We start from the raw sequence: 25,243 nt of genomic DNA, 5'->3' as shown, positions 1-25,243 counted from the left end.
GTGTCCAGAGATCCAGAGAATTATGACTCAACAGTGGGGGGTCAATGGGAGGCCACCAGTGTATCTGTGATATTGGGGAATTGTGAATTTTGACATTACACAAACTGATGTGGAATTTCAAAGGTTTCAACATGACTTCTGGTCAATCTTGACAGAGTTCTTCTTTCTTCCAAATAATCTGACAGTACATGTTGGGTCACAAGTTGAGGAACTGTCCGTGCTCTGCACGTACTGTTTTCCTGTAAAGGGAATTTTTACCTGGTTTGCAGTTCTGAACAACCGTTTCATGTCTCAAGGACATGAAACATTGCCAGTTTTACATAGCAAAGCTGGTTTCAACATGTTCACAACATTTAAATGGAACAACATGCATGTTAGGTCTGATTAAAGAGTCTATTGCATTGGATGATTTAATTCGAAGATTTAATTAGAAACACGATTACCAATATCCATTTATAGGTTGTTATAAATCCTGAGAAGATGGATGTTTGGTCCATTGCTTTCGTCGATTTGTTTGTTTAGTCCATAACCTCACTCCCTCACCACCTTTTTTCAGTGTTTTGACTTAGTTTCCAAAGCTAGAGGGAGGGTATCCCATGTTACTCTTCCATTACCCTACAAGGGAGAGGATAACCAATGTAGGAGAGAGGGAGAGTTGTCTTGCACGTCTCAACAGCAACAGGTTACTTAGTAGACAACATCTGCAGCACAGAGTGTTTTGGCACAGGCTGCACCTTTCCCACCCCATACTATCTCGTACTTAGGCTTGTTAAAGTGCAACATGCCTGCCCCTAACCCCCACACTCCCAAGCCCCAAGCCCCATGCCCCCCAACACCCCACCCTCCTTCAGTATCTTCCTCATAGATATGCATACACCAACTTCCCCCCTTCAGGTCCACACCCACCTCCCACTTGCTACCAATCTTATTACATGACGATCAAACAAAAACAACAAGCCCCCCAAAGCTGTCAGGCTGTGCAGGCACCAAGGCCTATTGCATAACTATGGCTTTATCCCACACAGGGAAGCCCACCCCTGGTCTGGCAGCTCAGATTCCAGTTCTTGTTAAAGACATGAGCTGCAGCTAGGCCCTGACAGATGCCTCCCCTCCTCCCCCTCCCACGCCTTTCTTTCAACGACCTAAAACTTCCCGCTTCTTTAGAGGCTTTGGCTCAAGGCCAGCCAAGCCTCTAATACCAACACTGCCCCTCCTCAATACACCCACACAAACACACACACACTCTCATACACACACACTCTCTATGTAATCGAGACTTCTTGGTCTGCTTGGCCAATGTGTTCTTGGAAACCCTGAAGGCCTTATAGGGCCATAATAGGGCCTCAACTGCTGAATGTAGATGAAATCACCCTCTCAGGCACAGCCAAAGAAGATACGTTTTTAGAAGGATAAAGGGGTGGAATGAAGGATGAAAATGAACATGCGGGATCTTTCCTTCCAGAACATTTTCAGATCTGCAAGGTCCAATACAGAATAAGGCAGGACTGTTAGGAATCTCTGACACTGCATAATAAATATACAAAAAGTCTGAGTGCAAATATTTTAGTGCAAAATACATCCGCAATTCAGCAATACCTGAAAGACAAGTCACTAACATTTATACCAATTTACCTCTCTCTAGACAGGCTGTTCTCTATGGAAATACATGTCTGTGCATGTCTTTTCTTGTAAATTTGCACTGTGTCAGATGTGGCACTCATGTAACAACCCGTAGCACATTTGTGAGAACATCAACATCTGTGGAGGAGGATGAGGTAGCGAGAACACTGTGTGATATCATGCTGAGCATGTTAGACCGCTTTCACCCAAAATGGCCGGGTTTCCAAGATTCGTTAAGAAGCTCTTAACGCTAAGAGCTTCTTAGAGCTTCTCTAAGAACGCTCCTAAGAACGCTCTTAGAACGCTCCTAAGAAGCTCTTAGCGTTAAGAGCTTCTTAACGAATATGGGAAATCCGGCCAATGTCCTTTGCTCCACCTCCACCCCTTCCACCCCATCTCAAACAAAATGCCCCACGGTCACCCCAGGGAGGTGGGAAGGGGAGGGGGCAGGGTGGGTAGGTGAGGAGGTATGATAGTGTTCTGCTTGCTAAAACTGAACTCAATCCCACAAAGAAACTGACCTGTGATGGCCTCCCATTGACTACACACTGATGAGTCATAGATCTGTGGTGCTGACACCTTGCTTTTTACCCCTGTCTCATAAAACTGATTGATCAGCAGCATGTTCTGTGCCTCCATGGTTGAATACAACGTATACTTCCTTTTGGCTCAGACAAATTATGTTCTACAGTTTGTTAAGCAGGTATTTATTAGCATGAGTTACCCAGTACAATGATGTAACCAAGTCAAACTAAAGGTTTCCTAAAGGATTTTAAGCAGCTCTATTCAAAGCAGGGGCGTCGTTAGACCCTTTTTACTGGGGCACGTGCCCCAGTATAAATCTGCTGTGCCCCAGTAAAATCTAAAGTTTGAGTTTTAACAATTTATTAGTCAGTGCATTAATTTAGATTGATAATCCCGGAAAATTAATGGAGTATCAATCAACGCTTGTAAAAGTGTTTTACCGAAAACCCAAACCTATATGCATTCAGAATTCCATGTCAGCGCGCTCTTCTGAGCTTGCCAAATAGTGATTCACACCAGCTTATTCACAATGTTGCAGCAACCTACTGGCAATGTTGCTACAATTGGGTGTCAGCTGGGGAGTTAACTTACAGGGGTATGTCACATAACCTGCTTTCTGGAATACCCCCCAGGTGTCGGACTCGGCACACAAGTCAGAATTGAGGTAAGCTAAGAAACATGACAAAACTAAAGATAGTTTCTAAATGATAGGCCTACCGATCATGTTATTTTGACTAAAACATAAAACCAATATGACATGATGCTCAAAAAAACAGTATTTGCGCTCAAATGAATGCGAAAAAAATGCGCACCGAATGCGCACTCCGGTTAACTATTGATGTCCCTGCCAAAGCTGATATCAAACTTGCGTCCCTGAACTGTTGTATAGTGGGTTAAGCAAGGGGAGTTTCTATAGCCTAGTAGTGCATTGTGCGCAGCAAGCTTGAAAGAAAAAAAAGGATATGAATTAGGGGCCTGTGCCCCAGTAGTGTTATGTCTAACAACGCCTCTGATTCAAAGCTAAGGTCAACCTGCGCACAGTAACAATAAGAATCAGACAGAATGTTCTAGGAGGAAAACTGACTGGAAATATAATTTTTTCTTCAAGCTTGTGGGCGAATATCTTTCCTTGTACATGTATTAAGTTATTGTATATGTGTCATGAAAAACAACTGTAAAATAACGTGTGTATGCTATGGAAAGGTTTAGATCACAATCTACAAATCAACAATCTACATATGGGCTTATACATTTTTACGGAAGCGGTGGTATTTCACAGTTACATAAAATGTATCCTGAGTGTCACCCTTGAAAGAGCACAAATGTGACTTGACAAACTTAATCTCATGTTGCAAATATCACCCATCTGCTCCTGTTAACGTACTAATGTTTCAAAACCCGCATGTCAACAGCTACAAAAAAAGGTCTGACCAAATGATTGATTAAAAACGGTCCTGACTTACAGTAAAGAAGCATATGACCACTCAATTTCGAAGCTGGTGGTAATTTAGGGTAGGTGTTGAACCTGGCTCATGAAATGGAGACAAGTCTAAGCTCAAACAATACTGTACAAACTTCAAAGCAGTTTTATTGTCCTTACAACTGGAAGAACAAGAAAGAAGCCTTTGCCATCAGATGACCCACTGAGTCAGGCTGCTGATACTACTACTGCTAGTGAGACCAACACTGTTACTACTTACATTATTAATACTGTACTACTATTACAATTATGTTAACTAATTCCGCTGAAACCATTATTATTATTTCTACTACTACTATCACTTCAACTACTGCTACTTGATACATTTTTCCAATGCAAAAAATGCTATATATTTGAGCTTTTAGGTGTCAGCCTTGAAGGTACAGTTGTATGAATAATGTTGACGGTTTTTATAACATGCATACATTCCTAAGGACAGGTCAGTGAAACTCACCAGACTTATTATCGATCAAGTCAAAGCCCAATGTCAAAAGACATTTTGTTCAGTGGGATTTATGCTTTGGAACTTCCTCTAGTGTGTGAATAGTTTCCATTGTTGTCATGTTATGCTTTTGGAGGAAGTTTGAAAAAACATGCTCAAACAGAAGTCTGTTTGCACCGATACTGTAGTTAGGGACTAACATCATGTAAAACTAATTTAGAAAGAAGACTTAGGTACATGAAAAATAAGTTTTTAATGAAGCAGGTGTTTGCAATCGAAAGAACATCACTTGCTCATACTTTCACATAGAAAGTGACTAAATTCATCATTCATCCTCATTAACAGAATTATAGAACAGATCGCAGAAATGACTACATTTCCCTTTTCTAATCCATAACTCCACGGAGTCACCCTGCCAAAAAGACTAAAACAGACAAGTAGAAAAACTCAGTCCATATTTAGTTTGACAAAGACTTCCGTTGGGTTGTGGAACATTCATACAGGAGTGCAACAAGCACATTTGCTCAACATGATTCCCATAAACATTTCATAAGCAGACAAAATAAATATAGAATGCAAAAAATGGAATAACAAAAAGCAACAAAAAAAAAGAAATACAAAAATGTATCCACACCTCTGAACGCAAATGCACAGAACCACCTCCTCACTCATGGCGATTCAATGCATCAGTTTGCCAAATGATGATTTTAAAAGGTTGAAATATTTTCTAAAGTGCATCAAAAGACACCATTTCTATTTTTTAAAACCTTTCAATCAAAACTCCTTTCCCAGCTTGATTTTGCCCGTATAGATCTGCCCCCCCTTCTGAACTCACAAGAACTTGACTTAGCAAATAAAATAAAGCAATCCTGACTTTAGTATCTTAAAGAGAAAGGGTTCAAGCGCTTCCATTCATTTGTTAAATTTGCTTGGTTTTTCCTAAAACGCATTACTGATGTTTACTGCTTACAATTGTTAGCCGTGCAAGTCCTCCCCAAGGAGGTTTGATCATAATGTATTTCTCGAACCCCATGCAATCTGCCATGTTTTTCTCAATGACAATCAAACTGGCAAAGGAAGCTCAGTTCCCCAGAACACAGACAGAGAGAGGGAAATAAGGAGCGTGAAATGAGGTGGCAGCACAGAGAGAAGTGGAGGGGGTTGGAATGCTCTGTTGAGTGACATTCACATTCTGCAGATACGGTAGTTTAAGCCAGGCAGGCAAACAGAGCCCTTCCAAATTACACAGATTAGAGACAGAAATACTATTTACAGACCACATGTCTCCATTCTAATTAAGCCATCTTTACAGTATGTACAAAGAAACTCCCTTTGCCCTCATCCTCGCCTTTCAGTTGGCACGAGCAATACGCGACTCTGAGCCAATGAAGTTGATCATGGTCTGAACCAGCTCAGGAAGGTCGTAGTCATGCTTCCAGCCCCAGTCATTCCGTGCATTGGAGTCATCAAAGTTCATGGGCCAGCTGTCGGCTACAGAGGGAAAAGAAACAGAAATGTCAATGTCCTGTTCCGAGACGACCCAAACATTCCCAGCCTCTGGATCATCTTTGGTTTTGGATCTACTCTTTAGGTTAAAAGGGAGGTTTTTAATAGAGATTTGAAATAAATATTTTGCCTCAGCACATACTTCATAGATTTGAAAAGATAAGAATTGGACCAGACAATATGTTTTTTTATTGGTGGTGTGTGTGTGCAGTATTTACCGATGGCTTGTCGCACTTGGTCGATGTCGTACGTGACCTCCAGATCGGGCATCTGTTTCTGTACCTCCTGGGCGAGCTCTTCAGGGGTGAAGCTCATGGCGTTGATGTTGTAGGTCCTCATGCTCAGCGAGTCAGCAGGAGCCTCCAACACCTCCAGCGTGGCGCGCAGGCAGTCATCAATATACATCATGGGTAGCCGTGTGTCGGACTTCAGGTTGCACTCAAACTTTCCTGTCTTGACGGCGTCGTGAAATATCTGAACGGCGTAGTCTGTGTTGAGAGAATGGGTGAAGTTTGGTAGATGTGAGGAACATGAGGGTGTATTGTATTGGATATTACATGTTTACAGCATAAAGGGCTCTGATAAGGTTCTCCAGTGAGTAGAAAGAACCGAACATCAGGATTAGCGACAACGTAAAACTATTATTATACAGTTTTATGGAGGTGTACATGAAGTGAGACATTTTCAAGATCTTGTTTTTGTGGTTATATTTGAGATGACAAACCCTTGATGTCAAACACTGTAGTTCTACTGGGATGGTTGATCTTACGAAACCAACTGACAAAAAAGTAGGATTGATTTCAAGTACAAGATCATTTCTGTAATATTACAGTTCAGATGACACAGTCTGACACCTGCTTTAGTTACAAACACCCCCTCCTTCAAGAATGAAAGCGGGGTCTGACGTATGGGAGAAGATGGGCTCAAACATGAGCTAGCCCCACCCAATGTAATCAGGGTGACTAAAAATACAACTGGCCATGAGAACTTTTTGGAAGTCACAGTTACATAAACCATGTGACAAGCTGATGTCAGCAGGGGTCTGTCAGAGTACGCAAATAGAGCAATATGGAGAAACCGTGGGCACAGGCGCATGTGATTGGCTCACCTGTCGTGCCCCCGCCAGGCTGGGAGTCAGCAGAGATGATTCCGGGGTAGCGCAGGCAGCGGAAGTCCAGGCCATAACGGTGGTGGTAGTACTGAGGGAGGTGGACACACAGGGAAATAACAGTCAGATTTCGTAGTCTAGAGAAGGATTGATAACGAGAATTACAAGGGTCTTAAAGTAGGAAGATGCAATGCAATTTGTCCGGGTATATATTTTTGCATAAATCACATTTTTTTTGTTCTTTATCCACTGGCTTTTTAATTTTGAGGGGTTTTCTCAAATGTTAACATGTGTGAAAAAGTCTAAAGAAATGAATTTTGGTTCCCCCACCCCATCCACTATCTTCCACATAACATAAATTACTTGACCCCAACACCAACCAAGTCTCACCTCGCCCATAAGCTCTGCGTGGACTTTGGAGACACCGTAGATGGTGCGTGGTCTCTGCACGCAGAGGTCAGGGGTGGGGTTACGTGGCGAGGTAGGTCCGAAGGCCCCGATGGTGCTGGGGACGAAAAGACGCAGGCCATGTTCAGCTGCAATGTCCAAGATGTTGTGAAGGCCTGAGAAAGACGGAATGGGAGTCGGTTAGGATCTTAAAACACCTGGGTTTCAAGGAAACTGCTGTCGTAATTGTGGCCTGTGCTCACCGGTAATGTTGACGGCACGTGCCAGGGGTACATTGGCCTCTCCAACAGCACTAAGGAGAGCGCTGTAGTGGACGAGCCAAGTGATGCGGTTGTTCACCACAATCTCACGCAGGTTCTTATAGTCCAGGATATCTGAGTAGATGAAGGGCCCTGAGGAAAACAATGGAGGGAAGGTTTAAACCACATCGCTCACTCTACGAAAAAATGGCCAGCTGCCAGAGAGACCTATAAGTAATTACTTCATCTGCTCCCCCATTTTGGTTTCTGTGCTGATCCCATATTTTTATTAATAATAATAATAATAATTCGGCGGATAGGAGAACACCAGTGCTATCTGGCCTTTACATGTGTTAGTATGAAGACTGCTGTGCCTGGGGTGACATATCATGTTCTTGTGGGTTACCGTTAACAACCTAGTTTGATAACTTTTGTGAATGGATATTAGCTTAGCAAGCCAGCCTGCAGAAGTCATGTATTGATCCAGAAGGTCACCATCATCAGAGCCCCCTTTGAAAAGAACACTTTGGCTTCCTATTGACCTTTCTTTACAACCCCCCCCCCCCCCCCCCCTCCCCTAAAATCAATACCAGTGTTTGTTCTGCTCTCAAGTACGATTCTGGAAAACTGCTGCCCAATATTTTTGAAAAAACGGTTGCCAACGTGGTATTTGCCATTTCTGTCGACATCTCACTCTAACGCTGGCTTTGGCACATATGTAAAATATTAACTGATTGCATGCGTGCATTAGAATTTGGAGTATCTCTACTGGCCATGATACAAGGTTTTAAATGTTTAAGTCATCGAAGATATGTGGGTGTTTTTAAAGTATATTAATATTATTTCCTAATTATTGTATTTATTTTACGTTCAAAGCATACATCATATGTCAATTATTAACAATAAAACTCCTTATGTGTGCATGTGTTGGAGGGTGAGACTCACCGCTGTGAAAGACATGGCTCGGAGGCTTCCTGATGTCAGACAGAATCACATTGTTGTTTCCAAACCGCTTTCTGTGGGACAGGAAGCCACATTTCAGACGGGGAGTTGTGTCAACTTCATGGTGGGTAATCGAATCTGATGTAATCACAGTTTTTAAAAGACTAAAGAAGTCACACACTCTGCAGTAGTCTTACCTCAACATTTTGGCCAGCCCCACTCCCAGCTGTCCCAGGCCACCTGCGAGAAAGAAAGAGAAAGAAAGAGTGAGAAGTGGGGACGACCAGAGTTTAGAGGACATCCTTGACTCGAGAAAGACAACAACACTTGGTTAGATCAATAGCTGTGAATTCTGTGAGTGTTTCCATGGTGATTGGGTTACGTTAGAGAGAGAGAGAGGGAGAGAGAGAGAGAGAGAGAGACTGTGAATGAGAAACTGTGAACGCAAATGGCAGGAGGAGGGTCTTAGTGGTTGAAACCTCATACAAGACACACATGGGTGTTTCCTGTGCCAAGCCTGGCTGCACATACAGCCAGCTATTTGTATATACTGAGTTTGCCATCCCAAGAGTAAAGTCAAGTTTAGTATATTGAGTAAATCGGGTGTACTTGTCACACAGTCAGTTTTGTAATGCCATAGTAAAAATAATGGCAATAAAAACATAACTAAATATTTTCACTTATCATGTTCCTTACCTGTGATGAGCACTTTGGGGTGGTCCGTCTCAGAGAACGACACAGAATGGAAACTGGCATCAGACGTGACCTGGCGCGGGGAAAAGCTGATGCTTCTCACGGCCACGGTCAGAGGCTGGCACCCACACCCTGGAGTGAGGAGGACCTGCTTGGCCACCTTGCTGAGGGCTCGAACTACAGGCATCTTGACAGTCACCTATTGAAGGGAGAGAGCAGCATAAGAATTAACCATATAATGCTGCAGCAAAGATCAAACACAGTTGACTTCAGTCTACCATTTCCTTTTTATTGTTTATGGGACAATCTCACACAAATTCCAAACTTCCACTTTGTTCACTGTTACGTTTGAGACACTGTTTTCAAACTGGAAGATTTTTACGCAGAACAAACGTTTCGTTTCATCATCTGGAGAGTTCAGGACGCATTGTACAGTGAGGTGTTCCAAACCGAACATGGCAACTGGAACAGTGCCAGGAAACAAAGAAATGCCAGTAAACGAGAAGGAAATAAATGAGCAGACTCACTAAAATGAGAATAGAGCTCTAGCTTACTCTGCAGCCAGGGATTGATATTATCGAGAAGTCTGCATTTACAGAGTTTAAAATCCGAGTTGCATGGTGTAGCGTACAATATCCCAAAGTGAAAAAAGGTTCGATAATTTTCAACACTCCCTTGTAGATCTACGCTTGTACGAATTCCCCAATGCCCATGCTGACACAAAGTGAGCGCATTATTACAGTGCTTCTATAGCATAATGGCTACATTGTTACGCAGAGAACGTGATCGCTGGGGGAAGCAAAGCATCTTTGAAAGAATGCCCTTTCAGACACCCATATATGCATGCTGTTGTTGAGCATCGATATCATATATATATACAGTCCATTATATATAATAATAATTTGTATGGGTTTGATCTTACCTAAAAGTCGGGTGAGTTTCTGAAAAAGGAAAGAAGTAAGTAACTTGAGAGCACTTATACTGCCCTGCCTTCACCGTCAGCCAATCAGAGCAGGAGGAGTGGATATGATGATACTGTACAGTCTGGAAGAAAACACGGCCAAGTTGTTGAAATAGTTTTCAGCAGGTCACACAAAATTGACCAGATCAAAGTCACAAAAGGACCACGATTATATTTCTTTTAATCTGACAGGATGTAGAGTGAATATATCTGTCCCTCAAATAATAAAGCGCGATGTTGCAGTCATGCACTGAAACCTAATTATGTTCTTAATTAACAGACACCGTCCTGAACTGCCCTTTCATCAACTGGCCAAATTCCCACTTTACGCAATTTGGGTTAAACGGGCATGGTTACCAACTATTGAAGCAGTGGCGTTTGACGTGCTAATCAAGTAGGCTATAAATACGCTGGTTGCGTAACCAGCCTGTGTTTGTCTTCATTATGACTCCACTGGCTAATTGGGTGGACTGGCTGTGATTCGCGAAGAGGTCAAAGATTCTTAAATCATATGGCCTAGGCCTATTTTATTTGACAGATCGCTGGGCTAATCTGCCGTAACCTACTAAATTAAAACTAGACAAAGATTTGTATGCATGGTTGAATACAATTGTTATTAATTACCTTCTCTCCTCTGTCATTTTTGGGGTAATAGCTACTGAGTTAATTCCTTATTTTATAACTGAATGTAGCAAATGCGCTTATCTATCTTAATCAGTTCTCTTGAGAGGGAGGGTCGACATTTCCTTTTGTCGTACAACGTGTAGACTAGGTTTATCCGTTTCTACTGACAGCCAGCCCTGAGCAGGGCAAACAGTTTTACAATAGATCTTGGGCCGCCGAGAACTCAGACAACAGACATTAGTTCCATTAGTCACAAAGGATGAAGCGATATGGAATCCTGAATCCATGTAGATTTTTTTTTCAATATTAGCATATTAATATCGTAGACTATCATTTATACATGAAAAATAAATTGAAGGCAGTCTGCTAGTTAGACTATCCAGACATTTCGTACATATAAATACAAATATATTTAACTCACCAATAGGTTTTATAAAAACAGACAAGTGGACGTCCCTATCCTCTGTGCTTAGATACGGATGCTTCTTCTGGAGGTGGTCCTTATAATAAGCAGTCTATCTGACGCCACACGTGTGTTATCTCTCTGCTATTGCATCAGCTTCGGCTTCAAGCTATATATCAGCGGCCATTTGGTTTCAAGGGAAGCCGGCTTTTGTTCGGATTGGCTGACACTCGGAGGTGCGGTTCAAAAAACTCAGAAACCACTCCCACCCACGTCACTGGGGGCTTTCTTGGTTGTGTCACTGCTGCGCATGACGGTGCCACGGGTTCCAGACTCTGAAACAGTCAGCAAGTGGCGGGGAGGCGTGAGAGCGGTTGTCGTAAAGAGTTGGTGGTGTTCGGAGGACGGAAGGTTGCCTGGGTGAGGGAGAGTTTGGCAAACGTTTTGATGATCAAGCAAGTGGTGCATATGTTTTCCTCCAGGCACCATGGCCCAGGGTCGGACTGGCCGTCGGGATAGTCGGGAGATTTCCCGAACGGCCGGTCAAACGGCCAAGGCATAATGCAAAAAAAAATACATAATAATAATAATACCCATAGTCCCCAGACCAGACCTGCCATGGCCACACTGGCAGTGGTCCTTCCACTCACGTGTGTGTCTGTGTGCACAGTTCACTGCATCTTTTTGGCGTGTGTACTAGGTACTAACTGTACATGTCCAAAGCCCACTGTCTTGGTTTCCAGGAGAATTCGCTTTCACAGTGTAATATAATACCACCACCTGGAGAATGTGAGCTTTTAGTAGGACCTAGGTCTTACAATAGACATACTAAACTTAAACCTTTGATCAACTAGAACAGCTTAATATTGGCTTTTGTGGTTGCACATTCACATTCAGGAACCCCAGATTCTGAGACAGTAAAACAAAACCTAAATATAAAATGTGAAAATGAACAGCCTTAGGTGAGTTTGCTGTGTCACCATAACCTCTGTTTGACTTTGACAGGAGAGAATTAGGAGAGAATGGGCCAATGAACTGTGGATCCATCAGGAAGGAGGCAGGTTTTAATCTTAGCATGTGAGTGGTCGACAGGATCACACACCCCACTTCAGATTATAGGTACGTTCGCCTTCATGCACTGCCGGCGGCGCCGACAGCCGGCTGCAGCCGGCTAACTTGAAGCTGAGAATGCCATTGGCTGCTTCGGGTCAGCCGGGCTGCGGACGGCTGCAGGCGACGCCGGCGCTGCATGAAGTCGAACTCACCTAACGATAGCATGAAACAAGACTCCAGACTGGGGATTTTGAGGTTGCATTCAGATGTACCACCCCCCCCCACCCCCCCACACACACACCCACAGATTCTAGGAATCAGTGCATGTTTTTGTAATCCAATCATTTAACAGGTTGTGTTCTCGGAGCACATACTGGGTTTACTTTACATTATGTATCCCAGAGATCGAAGTACTGGTTTTCAGTTTTGATGGAGGAAAGGGCGTGAAGTGTAATCAGAAGGCATGTTTTAACAAACCCAAACATTCTAACAAAAGCTTCTTAGATACTGTAAAACGTTTATGCATGTGTGAAAATCAAATAATGGCCAATAGGAAACTAACAGGTAGCAATTCAAGATTTCAACACACACACATTAATGAAAAGTCAGGGCTATTTATTTCCGAATGGGTTCATCAGATGATCCATTCGTCATGCAAGGGGGAAACATACTATATTACTCAACCGTGACATTGATGGGGGTGAGGTGGCATACCTTGCATTGAGGACACCATGTGAATCTATACCTACGTCACTGTTGTCACGTTGAATGTAGTGTTGAAATATAAGCTCTTACAGGTTAAGGGGTGTGGGGTTTCCACAACATCAACCCCAATAACAAACAGACGCACAAACAGTCCAATTTCAATGCAGATGTACATTTAATAGGGGAATCAGTTCACAATTTGGTAAAAGGGGTTTTCAGCTATCAGTTCACCGTTCACAATCCATTCTCTTCGTCCTTTTATCCAGGGTCAATCCAAAGCATCGTTCTCCGTCAGTCCAATTCGGTATGCAGTGTTAAATCCGTCACATAAATCTTAGTTTCCAGTCACGCTCCCTGTGATACACTTCTCTGTAATACACCCCCCTTCTGGCCTGCTCCCTTCTTATATACAAACACTCAATCACTTAACCGCTTAATGACACAGCCTGTCTCGTTGCTGCAGGAAGTCCCTACATGGCTTGGGGGTGGAGCCAACGGGCTGCCAGATATCTTCCCTCAATCACCACTCACCTCTCCTTGCCGTCTGCCACAATGGGTTGGAGGTATCTCCTGTTTCACTAGATTTTTTATATCACCCGATTGAATTCCACTGTAACACACTATGTTTGAGAACATTTTCTATATTTCCCTTAGAAGATTAGAGGCCTTTTGAACAGACTTTTTTAATGCCCCCAGAACAAACATAATAAATCATTATTTATGATCTTTGCAGAAGGTTAATACAAAAACTATTTTTTTCTCATAACAGTAATGATAGAAAAAAAAAAAAAAATGTACATGTAATTTCTCAAAAATTCATTGCACGGATTATGACACTGAAAGCACAATACAATCAGAGTGACATGGAATAAAAGCCCAGTGACTATACCTGTGCCAAAATAGAATATTCTATCATAATATCTATCATATTTAAATAGTGCAGAAATTGTGTGGAAATGGTTTATCTGCCACACCACCCAGAACCCTCTGTTAAACTTACCATGTCAACCCCATTCATACATGCAAGTGTAAATATTTACATGAAATGTCACTATAAGGATATTGGAAGCAGGTTGAACATATTCACATAATATAGAAGTGATTTCTGTAGAGTAAAAAAAAAAAAGAATGCACTATTTTCCCTTATAAAAACAAACAATACCAGACATTTGCTAGGCCAGTTGAGAATGTTACATCATCAGCATCAGCTAGTAAAGTAAACTTGGCTTGTAAAGTAAAACTGGCAGCAGCAACGCACAAAATCCCACATTTGCAAGCTGACTGAATTTAGGTAATAATACAGAATATAGCCATACAGCGTGACATTGTTTTCCCATAATGACAGTGCAATTTTTGAAGACACCAACACTGGAACTTTGTTGTCTCTCGCAACAGCGGTTATATAGTGTGCAGCTCAAACATGGAGCATTGGTCAAAGCAAACAAGATAATAAATCATATTCAACACAAAGAGAAGAAAACAAGATATAGTAGTTTAGACACAGTAAGAACAGTAAAGCAGAAGATCAATAGACCTAGTCTGTGCAGAATTATTAATATTTTCCTCAGGAATGAGGCACAACCAGCACAGAAGTTTGATAACAGGAATAGAAAAGCACAGAGATTATTTCTTTAGGGGGCAAAGAAGGATTTTCTTGTCTCCTGACGAGACTGAAGCTGTACATTGATTGAGTTTTGACATTCAGTACTAGGACCGTATGGCCACTGTGAACAGACATGGGACAGTATTGAAAACAATGGTCAGAAAAGTGTAAAATACATAACATTAAAAAGCATGGACTTCTGCATGTTGTGGTAAAAGTAAAACACAGAATACACTGTCCAATAAGTGCCCTGCCATTCCTGTTAGCAATAACCTATGACCCATAACATCAGAACACTCATATATAACATGTCATAGAGCTCTGATCTGTCCTGTTATCGTAACATGTTGAGCTGAATCACATACAATAACTGTCTCCCTCACTTTGCTCTGCTCTCATATGTGCTGAATTCTCAATTTCCGCACCATGCTTGTGTAGAACTTATCAAGATAAAGCAAATGCAGTAAAGCTGTATTCAGTTGATTAAATCACGTTGGTCGAACCTATTTTGAACTCGGCCTACACATGTTCTATCTGCTTACGTTCAGTGTTTAGCATTATTCAACCTAATACATGCAGAACTGGGCCTACTCGTGAGTGGGAGCGGCTGACCTCCACACTCACTCCTGTGTTTCAGTGGGGGCAGTTGGCCTGTATGTATACATGTATTTCAGTGGGGGCAGTTGGCCTGTATGTATACATGTATTTCAGTGGGGGCAGTTGGCCTGTATGTATACATGTATTTCAGTGGGGGCAGTTGGCCTGTATGTATACATGTATTTCAGTGGGGGCAGTTGGCCTGTATGTATACATGTATTTCAGTGGGGGCAGTTGGCCTGTATGTATACATGTACTTCAGTGGGGGCAGTTGGCCTGTACAGTATGTACTGTTTCAGTGTGTACGTGTGTTTCATTGGGTCCTGTATGCTCAGTGTCTGTCTATATATTATATATATACACAGATATATTCCTATGCATTTATGGGCTCTGTTGGCACCTTGGTCTACATTGCCATGGTTACGCAGTGTAATGTGTGTGCTGTAGTGTGATGTAGAGTTCAGTAGTAATGTGATGTACTGCAGTAACATTTAGGACAAGTAGAGTGTTGAATAATTGTGTTGAGCCTGTGAGTGTGTGAATGTGTGTGTTGAGTACTGAATGCATGAGAATGCATTATGCATGTGGGCCTACATGTTGTGAGGGATGGTGGGTGTTTGTTTTAGACGAGTTAGTGACTGGATGTGTTTCTTTTTATGATTCTCTCCCTATTGACTTGATATAACCTCAATTCATTTGGCACAGCTCAATTTGTGAATATTAATTCATGTCCCGAAACTGTCTTTTTTTTTTAAAAGGACCACCATTGTGAACCCTAGTGACAGGACGCTTTCTCCGCCTCTTTCTCATCCCCTCTCTCTCATCCCCTCTCTCTCTCTTACCCCTCCACCATCTCTCTGTCTCCATTTTCCCTCCCTCCCTCCCTCCCTCCCTCCCCCCCCCCCCCCCCCCCTCCCTCCTCTCTAGGGTGTCTGCAGTAGAGGGTCCTCCGTCTCCAGCTGGGCCAGCTGTCTGCGCAGGCTGTTGACTCTGCTCTGCAGCTCCTTGTTGTACTCGATGATGTGCACCATCTCGTCGTAGGCTTCATCCAGGCACTTGGACGAACGGTTCCAGCGCAGGAACACCCCTGGGGAGGGAAGGAGAGAGAGGGCATGGAAGTCACCTGACGTTGGGCCATATAAATACTAGGGGTGTAACGATACACTCAGCTCACGATTCAATACGTATCCCGATACTGGGTGTACAATACAATATGTATCACGATATTTTGAACAACATTTGAAATTAAACTGAAATTCACTTAACAGATTTATTTCCAAAACATTAAACATTTTCAATAATTTTCTTTGTTGTACATACAATTCAGTTAACTCTGTTCAAGCGATTTCTGTGAATGCAGTGAATACACGCATGACGCAGGTGCAGAGTAGGTCACGTGCTGGCAGCTCAACCAATAGGATCAAACGGACGTCGTATTGTTAAAATATTGGCATAACTCTACGATACATATTGTAAACATTTTGTATTGCGATATATTGTTCCACGATATATTGTTACACCTCTAATAAATACTATATAGATCTGTCAGTCAGTCAGGTCTATCAGTCTGTCAAGGCTTTTCAAGAGCTTCGGAGCTAGTGGATAGAACCTGGCCTGCTGTTACTTCAGTTCAGACTCCCCAGATATATAATAACTAGTGAGGGGAAGTTATGGCTAAAACCATGTCATTAAAACAAGACTGGAAAGCAATTACAAAGTTTAGGAAAGTTTATGGCATGCCATTTCTAAAATAGCAATCTAAGTATGCAGTGTAAAGTGTGTGTTTGTGTGTGTGTGGTGGCAATATCAAGTAGTCTAGACAGCGACATATATAGAAACATCATGTGAATCCCCTGTGCAGACGAAGCGACAGGACATCCCAACAGGACAGAGTGGGTACGGGGGTCGGCAGGGGCAGGGGGTTGGGGGAGCGCAGTTGAGGTGGTGTGGTTCCACACGCCTCCCACACGTGAGTCACAGAAAACACCTGGCCTACATCGGAGGAGGGAGTGGGGGAGGAGTGACCAATCAGGGCAGGCTCAGCATGACACGGAAAAGTGATGCTCTTTCTTTCTTCACTCTCGTTTAACTAACAATGAGAAGGAGGTTTATGAAAGGCTCAAATGTTACACACTGACAATGCTTTAAAGTAACCAGGGAAACAAGTCTATAGCCAGTTAGCTTCACATCTGCTATACACACTTTTTATATAAATGCTTTACAAGTGAGGATGTCTTGTATATGTCAATATAAATATAAGAAAGTCTTTAGTAGAAACACTGCTTTCCCACTATTACAATCCTGTATTAATACTGAATAGTACTACCACACAATACTACTAAAACACTACTACTACAACACTACTGATCCATGCCAACCCCACACACTACTACCACACTATACAACTATACTATACTACTAATCAACCTTACAACCACATTATTACCAACCAATACTATACTACTAACATAATGTACCAACATTCTTTTTATAAATCTCTCAGGGTAAACCGGTCCTCCTGTTAAAGTGAATGTATGGAGCTGTTTCCTGAGTAAACGTGGAGCGTCAGGCTTTTATATGTGGGAGACATTCTGTCATGGTTCCGGGGGCCCGCCCCATACTGTGGAATGTGGCTCCCGCCCCTCTGAGCATGAAGTGTGACCAGCTACGGCACATGGCACGCTTGAACCTTGTGACCCTCGCCCTGGCGCCTGCCTCGGCACGACCCAGCGGAGGGGCGGGGTCTGCTCTCTGAGCGGTCAGGCTCCACAGTGGAAGGGGGAATAAGAGAGGACACACTGAAAAGGGCGAAAAGGTGGAAAGAGGGTTTTCATATGGACTCTCAGAATCTCGGTCAAGATTCTTGCAGGGATTATCAGGTGAAAGACTACATGTGACAAAAATCCTAGTCTTGATGCTCAAGACCGTTAAATTCCGTCCGCCACAGAGAGTTAAGATTAGTACAGCTACAATGCCACCGATTAGTACAGCTACAATGCCACCGATTAGTAAAGCTACAATGCCACCGCCAAGATGAGTAGCAAACTTTCCAACTGGACCGGTCTGCGTCACGGGAGCTCAGGTGACACCTGTGGTACAGTCTATAATAAGACCCTCTACCCTTTGGGGTTGGGGGCTGTGATGACTGGTTGATCTGAGATGAGGAGAGGGGTTGAGGATATACAGAGCTATATGAGGTACACATATACCTCCATATACATCCAAATCCAGTTAGTAAACCCAGTGCCTCACTACCTTCAAATCTAGACTGTAGTTGAAGAGTTCCATTTCAGCAAAATCACTTTATTAGGGTAAGCGGTAAGGGTTGTTCAGTCAGGTGCACACTAGACAAGGTTAATATGTCCAAATTATGTTCAGGGTCAGGTTAGTCGTCAGAGTGGGCGGTTCTAAGTCAACATTTGAGCGTTGTAAGGTGGTCACATGACAAGATTGAACTATTTCTGCTCTGTGGGGGTTACCGTACGTTTGAGGTTTGAACATTCCAGGAACGTGTGTGTGTGTAGCAACAGAAAGAACTTAAATAACCTTTCAGTCAATCACAATAACTGAAAGGAATACAGGTTTGCTATATGTTCTGGAGTAATAGGGCTGGGGAAATGAGACATTAAAAAGGCAGGAGGATCAAATATGAGCTTATTACAGAAAATGTCTCTGTTGTCGTTTGACTGGTTTCTCCTGATCTGCCGGACTAGATGTTTTCTTAATGCCAAATACTCAGGATATATCCTGTTTTTCTACTTTGATAAAGGCTGCCCCCTTCTGGTGTAAATATGAAACCGTTTTTCACCACAGCAGATTCAGGAGGATAGGAGGTGAGAAGTGAGATGGGGGGAAAAGAGAGGTCTTACCCTCCCACAGCTGCAGGCTCTGGGGGGCCACTGAGGGCCAGATGACCAGGCTGTTGGGCTCATACAGGGGGTTGGACAGACGCTCCAGCTCCTGGGGACAGTTCACCCACGACCACAGAGACACTGTCTTTTCAGGCAGGCCCAGCTTAGCCCTGTGGGGGAGAGAGAAAGAGAGAGAGGGTGGGGAGAAAGAGCAAGAGTGAGAAAAAGTTTGAAAAAAAGAGACTGACATTACACTTAGAAGATGTAGAGCATGTGGTAAATGTCCTAGCTCACAGACCATTCATTCCTTGTTTCTTTCCATCCATCATTAGCAGTCCAGCAGGCGCTAAAATCAAACTGCTGTGTTTGGGCTCTGAACCTGCCGGTCAGGTTCTTGTAACGGTCAATAAACTGACCTCTCGGCGGCGCTGTGGCCCAGGAAGGTGCCAAACTGGGAGGCGTAGGCGTGTTCGAAAAGCAGAACCAGGAAGTTCTGATTGAACTGGAACGAGCACGGGAACTGGTTGAGGATCTGGCCCACACAGTCCAGGAAGAGCAGGAAGACAGGGGCCTCCCAGCGGGGCTTGTTGTTAGAGTAAGCTGACTGGGCACAGCGCTGCTGGAAAGGGTGACCGGCCTGGGGAGGGGCGCAGGGGGAGAGGGGGAGAAAGAATGTAGGAAGGGAGGGAGAGTAATTGGTGGCCATTCATTATCTGCACCCCCCACCCCCACCCCTTCTGATCTATTGCTTCTCCTCACCTGCAGCCACTCCCTCTCCACCAGAGCCTGGAAGCCCCGGATGGTCCTGCAGGCCGGGTCCAGGATGATCTGGGCCAGAGAGGACACCTGCAGGGTGGTGTCTGTCCCCTCTGTACCGTGGACAAGCACCGATGCCCCCTCCCTGAGAGGGAGAGAGAGAGAGAAACAGAGAGAGAGAGACAGTAAGAGAGAGAGACAGTAAGAGAGAGAGACAGTAAGAGAGAGAGAGACAAGTGAGAAAAGCAGAGGAGCAAGTGACAGTGAGGGTTAGAGAGAGCAACGCAACTGAGCTACAGAGACATTTACATTTAGTCATTTAGCAGACGCTCTTATCCAGAGCGACTTACAGTAAGTACAGGGAGATTCCCCCGAGGCAAGTAGGGTGAAGTGCCTTGCCCAAGGACACAACGTCAGTTGGCATGACCGGGAATCGAACTGGCAACCTTCGGATTACTAGCCCGATTCCCTCACCGCTCAGCCAACTGACTCCACCTGAGACACGGCTTCAGACAGAGAGGGAGCCACAGACAGGGCCGCAGAAAGAGCCACAGAGACAAAGCCACAGAGAGACCTACACAGAGAGATCCTCAGACAGCACAACAGAGGCGGTGCTCCGTCACTCACCTGTCAATGCACTGAGCGGCCAGGCACGCGGTGGTGAGGATCTCCTTGACATGGCTCTGCCAGTTGGAGGCCTCCAGCTTACTGAGCCAGCGGTCCATGCTGTGGGACTGGTCGTTGCAGGCCTCCACCAGCTTGATCAGGCTCTCTTGCAGGACGCTGGACCTGACGGAGAGAGTTTCCACCTTGTTGTTACTTCAGCTGCTTGAACAGTGCCGTTTCCACCCAAAGATCACTCAGGTGGTACCCTACTACTAGAGTACACATGAATATGTGCTCCAGGAAATCATTTTGTGCCTGGACGAATGCATAACAATGTACCTAATGACTAGTTTGACAACCTCTAAGCTGACCCCTACCTCTCTATGGCCTTGTGGATCCTCCGCCATTGGGGGTAGTTGGCCTCGGACTCAAACCCGCCCCCACGCGCCTTGGCCTGCTGCGCCACATTGATGGTGCGAGTGTCGATGATGTAGCCACGCTTGCCCGCCCTCAGCGTGGCATTGATGAGCTTCTCGTCCTCCTTGCAGCGACGCCCGTTGGTGCCCGTCAGGGGCTGGCCCGATCTCATCATAACCTGGGTGTGGAGAGAGAAGCAGCAACAGAGAGAGAGAGAGAGAGAGAGAGATAGAGAGAGAGAGAGAGAGAGAGGCAGCAACAGAGAGAGAGAGAGAGAGAGAGAGAGAGAGAGAGAGAGAGAGAGAGAGAGAGAGAGAGAGAGAGAAGAGAGGGAGGTAGAGAGAAGATACATGGGGAGGGAGAGAGAAGAAATACAATTGAGATGGAAAGATTACAAAGGAGAGGAAGAGAGACACCAAAGAGACATTCATGGTTGTGAAGGGTGAGGGAAAAAAATGTACGTCATGTGGGAACACCACTTCCCATGATGCCGTGTCCCTCACCATGCCATTCTTCTTGTGATAGTAGCTGAGGACAGGGAAGCGTCCTCCATGGCGGAAGGTGGCCACCTTCCTCAGGGTGTCGTCATCTATGTCTTTGGGCACGGCGACCAGAGGAGGGTAGGAGGGGCACGTCCTGAAGTCCTTGTTGACCTCACTCAGTCTCCACTCATCTGTCTGGGAGGGTAATGTGGAGCAGAGAGAGGGAAGGGAGGAGTAGACAGGAAAAGAGAGAGGGAAGGGAGAAGTAAAGAGACATGGGAGGAAGAGAGAGGGGGGGATGAGTAGAGTAAGATAAGGCGAGAGGAAGTAGAAGAAGAGTTGATAGGGAAAGATAACTTTTATTAATCAACTGAGATGTTTGAAACGTCCCTTTATCTTTCATAAGTTGAATTTGAGAAACCGGATACCTTTGTAACCCCTGTTTGGTTTTGCTTATCATTTTATCAGGTTGTAACATTTGACTGGTGTAACCTACGCAGAAAACAGGCCCACTCACTAGTGAGCACAGTGAGGACCCTTGTAATAAAAAATTTAAAAAGTATTTTGGGGGTATTTCTGCCTTTATAATTTGTCATAGAGACAGTGTAAAGGGGACAGGAAATGAAGGGGAGAGAGAGAGAGAGAAGGGCTGACATGACTGAACCCAGGCCACTGCAGTAAGGCCTTTTCCAACAAGGTATCTGCACTTATCCGGTCAGCTACCAGGATGCCCCAAATGATGTACTACATTTAAACATATAATAATCCTATGAATGAGAGTGGGCATAAGCAGCTGTACCATGGACTCCAGGTCTTTAAAAGCGTCCTCTGGCAGGAAGGACTTCCAGCCATCCTCTACGACCTCAAACATGGGCCGGTAGAAGAATGGGTACATCAGGGAAACAGAGTCCAATGTAGACAGAGCCTGTGGGGAGTCAGCACAGACAGAGTACACCTGCTGTTACACAGCAAAACACATTTACTGTGAAAAACCTACAGTCTCCAATGGGGTGCTAGGAGACTGGGCTTCAAAAAACATGGATTCACATGATCAAATGATGATATGGCACTTGCCGAGTAAGCACTTCTAACAGAATGCAGGAAGTTGATGACTGAGGGGATACTATTAAGCCTACGTCAGCAGTAGAGGCAACAGAAGGTGCACTGAGGGCACAGTTTGTAAAAACCTTGACAAGCCGCACTCTGTTACAACCAGTATGCTATAATAATAACAGTGTATTTATTTAGCACTGCTTTTGATCTGCAGCCGAATGCTCGACCACTGAGCTATACCCATCCCCATGCCAATGTAAGGGTCGCAGGTTACAACTTTACCTGCACATATTCTAAATGGAGACTAATCAGAACCCAATCAAGTCCTTGAGATTTGAGGTGGATACTGCTACTTGAGGACATCACAGTTGGAGCACAGCTCTGTTACCTCAATGGAGCTGGCAATGTTGAGGCACTCCTCCATCCCAGGGACATCCAGCTGGATCACCCTCAGGTCTTTGCACTTCACTATTATGGTGCCCAGAGAGCCTACAAACCTGAGACAGTGAGGTACATGATCATATAACAAGGTCTATGAAGATTATTTTGGCACATAATTGAATGAGGTTGATGAATACTCCTCAGCCACAAGTGGATATATTGCCCTTATCTAGAGTGTGGGCTAGGACCTTGATAAGGCACCTCGTAAACACACACCTCTCCCTTAGCTGTGTAATCAACTCAAATTGTACGTATAGCCCTTTTAACAAGCAGTTACAGAGAGATTCACAGATGTCTGGCACTGAAACCAACCTAAAGAAATGACACTCTGCCAAGGCTAGTCTCTACAGTCACAATCCTGTATTAATGCAGCACAATGTTTGCTTATGTACCAAAGACTACTCGCCACACTCAGTGAATTACACTCAAATTAATTATTTGCCAAACTGTACCTAAATGTACTTTATGTATATGCTAAAAACTCTTAATTTGGGGCTTGTCTACAATTATCCTATTGCACCTTTTCTCAATGGAGTCGATGTTGGAGTGCAGTAGCCACAGCTCCTCTGTGTTGTCCTGTCTGGAGGACAGGATAATGTGGTGCCCTGTCAGACACAAGGTCCCCTCCACTGTGGGCAGGAAGGGGCGGTGAAGGACCACCCCGTCCACCCGTGGAGTTTTTATCAGCTCTGCAAACTCCATTGCAGAGATGAGGTTTAGGAAATCTATAGAAGGGACAAAACACGAGTGTTATCAGGCATCGATGTGTTGTAAAGGTGTTTACTACCTGGTCGATATTTAAGATAATATTGGTCTTGACTAATATAGCTAATAACGTGACCATACAGATATGCGTAGAACAGGATGCGAACAGGGAAGTCCAGAGGCTGTCTAGACTAGTCAAGCCACAGCTAGCCTACGTATCTAGCACAGAGTTGCACCATTCATCTGCAGTGCAGCTACAGTAGCTAGGCAGCTAGTTAGCTAAACAGTATCATGTGTAAGACTGGTGATAACGTTAGTCTACCTCCCTAGCTAGCTAACTGGACAAACATGGCAGATTGTCAGTCTAAGCTTACTATAAAACTACGTCAGTAACAACACTTTGAATGCCGTCTATATTGATAGAGCTAGGCTACATTTTGTCAAAGAAAATTGCAGCTTGCTAGTTTTTCTTTCCTCAGAAAGCTTAGCTCACGGAAGCAACGGACTGAGTAACGTAATTAATGGATTTTTAAGATGTTATGTGAATAAAGAAGCATGGGAACAAACCAATACATTGATATAATAACCTAACGGTGATACAACCCGCCAGACAACTGATTAAAATACAACTATATAGGGAATACACTACCTGATACCAGTCTCAGCTTTTTGACAGATCGAACGAAAGTGAGGTGCTCCGACAATAATACGCCGATGGGAACAAGCGAAGCTGAGAAATATGTTCTGCTCAACCAGACCAGCTGGGCGCCTGGCGTGTTTGCAAATTGTACGTTACAAGCAACAATTTTACATAATTTGGTATGCTTCACATTTACATTGCATTGTATGTTAAAAACGTATCCGAAATTATTTCATTATTATTATTACTTGAGGTACAGTAAGTAGCCTACTCCCAGGACCCATGTAGCAGGTAACGCCTCAACATGAAGCCTGGGAATGAGGTCATTGTCGAGCTACGTGCTAAAAGCTGTGCAACTAATCAGATTGAACCCATCAAACAGCTCATGTCACCATCAGCATTTCAACTGAGGAATTTTCTTATTCATGTGGCTGTATTCATTATCCATTCCTTTCATGGGTGCCTCCAAAGCCTGTTCCACCCCGCCTCTCATCTCCAAATCCGCATGAAAAAGGCACACACCTGGAATGAGAGACTCCCACAACTACACGGATAGGGGATAGGGGACACGTTTGATATACAAGGATTAACAGATGGCCCAGCTTGGCTGAGTCATGCATTCTGCTTGTTTGTTTCCTCCGTCAGCCTGTCTGTGTTGGTCAACTTTATGTGATGTATTAGAAATCACCCAGATATCTGCTTCCGTTGCAGGCTGTCTGTACTCCACAATCAGTGCCTTGCCAGCCCACATCATACAGGGTGGTGAGTCTCCAGGCACCATGGAGATGCCAGCAGTCAATTGTATTGGAACCCCAGTGTGCTTTACAAACCAAATAAATGTCCTTTGTCTTAGGAAAAGTTGCCTTGCTGTTTGTTTTTACCTCATTGGCGAAGACAGGGATGTAAGGGAAAAAATAGCTTTCAAAGCAAATCTTCAATATCATGGCACTCAAAATGCTGTATGTTTTATTCAACAGGATACCGTGTCAGTGAGGAAACAAGCCGTTGCTCTTCTAACTGCTACTCTAAAACAGGAACTGACTCTTCAGGACAGCTGTGGGAAAACTGCCTGCAGGAGGAAATTTGACCTAGTGCCTAAACTGTATTCCCAGGATATGATCATTTATTTTATGAGAACAAAAACATGTAACCTACTGAAATTGTATTTGCTTCAGTGAGCATGGGATTCCCTTGCCAACCCTGAAACTTAATTGGCAAAAGTAACAGGTGAAACTCCATACCAGCGGCAGAGAGCACAATTCATTTGTTGAGTGTTCCTCTAGTCTATTTTTTCTCTTCTCACTCAGGTGTACTGTCTGATCAACTGTAGAGGTGACATGGGAGCAGGATACACACACACATACCTATTGTACACATGTGTGC

General features: G+C 44.0%; 2 protein-coding genes and 1 long non-coding RNA gene across 3 annotated transcripts; 1 reads left to right on the top strand and 2 right to left on the bottom strand.

The window, feature by feature from the left end:
• Window positions 1–5,275: 5,275 nt before the first annotated feature.
• Window positions 5,276–11,042, bottom strand: tdh (L-threonine dehydrogenase). The gene is made up of 10 exons (XM_067242306.1): window positions 10,970–11,042; window positions 9,886–10,007; window positions 8,967–9,162; window positions 8,468–8,510; window positions 8,274–8,344; window positions 7,332–7,481; window positions 7,072–7,244; window positions 6,682–6,772; window positions 5,792–6,061; window positions 5,276–5,558 (listed from the first exon to the last, which is right to left on the bottom strand). Exons 3-10 carry the CDS (start codon window positions 9,148–9,150, stop codon window positions 5,419–5,421), a joined length of 1,122 nt encoding a protein of 373 aa, XP_067098407.1. The 5' UTR covers window positions 9,151–9,162; window positions 9,886–10,007; window positions 10,970–11,042; the 3' UTR covers window positions 5,276–5,418.
• A 1,931-nt stretch (window positions 11,043–12,973) lies between these two features.
• On the top strand, window positions 12,974–16,426 carry LOC136948063 (uncharacterized). Its single transcript, XR_010877043.1, has 3 exons — window positions 12,974–13,013; window positions 13,173–13,272; window positions 15,837–16,426. It is a non-coding gene; the product is annotated as an uncharacterized lncRNA (long non-coding RNA).
• Window positions 15,833–23,907, bottom strand: mtmr9 (myotubularin related protein 9). The gene is made up of 11 exons (XM_067242327.1): window positions 23,870–23,907; window positions 23,036–23,240; window positions 22,463–22,571; window positions 21,821–21,946; window positions 21,043–21,216; window positions 20,500–20,717; window positions 20,144–20,305; window positions 19,520–19,661; window positions 19,177–19,397; window positions 18,779–18,930; window positions 15,833–15,996 (listed from the first exon to the last, which is right to left on the bottom strand). Exons 2-11 carry the CDS (start codon window positions 23,215–23,217, stop codon window positions 15,833–15,835), a joined length of 1,650 nt encoding a protein of 549 aa, XP_067098428.1. The 5' UTR covers window positions 23,218–23,240; window positions 23,870–23,907.
• Between the last annotated feature and the right edge of the window lie 1,336 nt (window positions 23,908–25,243).

Source organism: Osmerus mordax, chromosome 8 (assembly GCF_038355195.1).
Source record: "Osmerus mordax isolate fOsmMor3 chromosome 8, fOsmMor3.pri, whole genome shotgun sequence".
Taxonomy (NCBI): Eukaryota; Metazoa; Chordata; class Actinopteri; order Osmeriformes; family Osmeridae; genus Osmerus; species Osmerus mordax.
Note: the sequence above shows the minus strand (reverse complement) of the source record. Positions and strands in the feature narration are given on the sequence as shown.

Coding starts and splice junctions, on each gene's coding strand:
- tdh (XM_067242306.1), bottom strand. CDS start 9,150: ATGCCTGTAGTTCGAGCCCTCAGCAAGGTGGCCAAGCAGGTCCTCCTC. Junction 6,773..7,071: donor ACGCAGAGCTTATGGGCGAG/GTGAGACTTGGT, acceptor CACCTCCCTCAG/TACTACCACCACCGTTATGG. Junction 5,559..5,791: donor CCAAGTGCGACAAGCCATCG/GTAAATACTGCA, acceptor TTCCCTCTGTAG/CCGACAGCTGGCCCATGAAC.
- mtmr9 (XM_067242327.1), bottom strand. CDS start 23,217: ATGGAGTTTGCAGAGCTGATAAAAACTCCACGGGTGGACGGGGTGGTC. Junction 22,572..23,035: donor ATCGACTCCATTGAGAAAAG/GTGCAATAGGAT, acceptor TCACTGTCTCAG/GTTTGTAGGCTCTCTGGGCA. Junction 18,931..19,176: donor GGCCACAGCGCCGCCGAGAG/GTCAGTTTATTG, acceptor TCTCCCCCACAG/GGCTAAGCTGGGCCTGCCTG.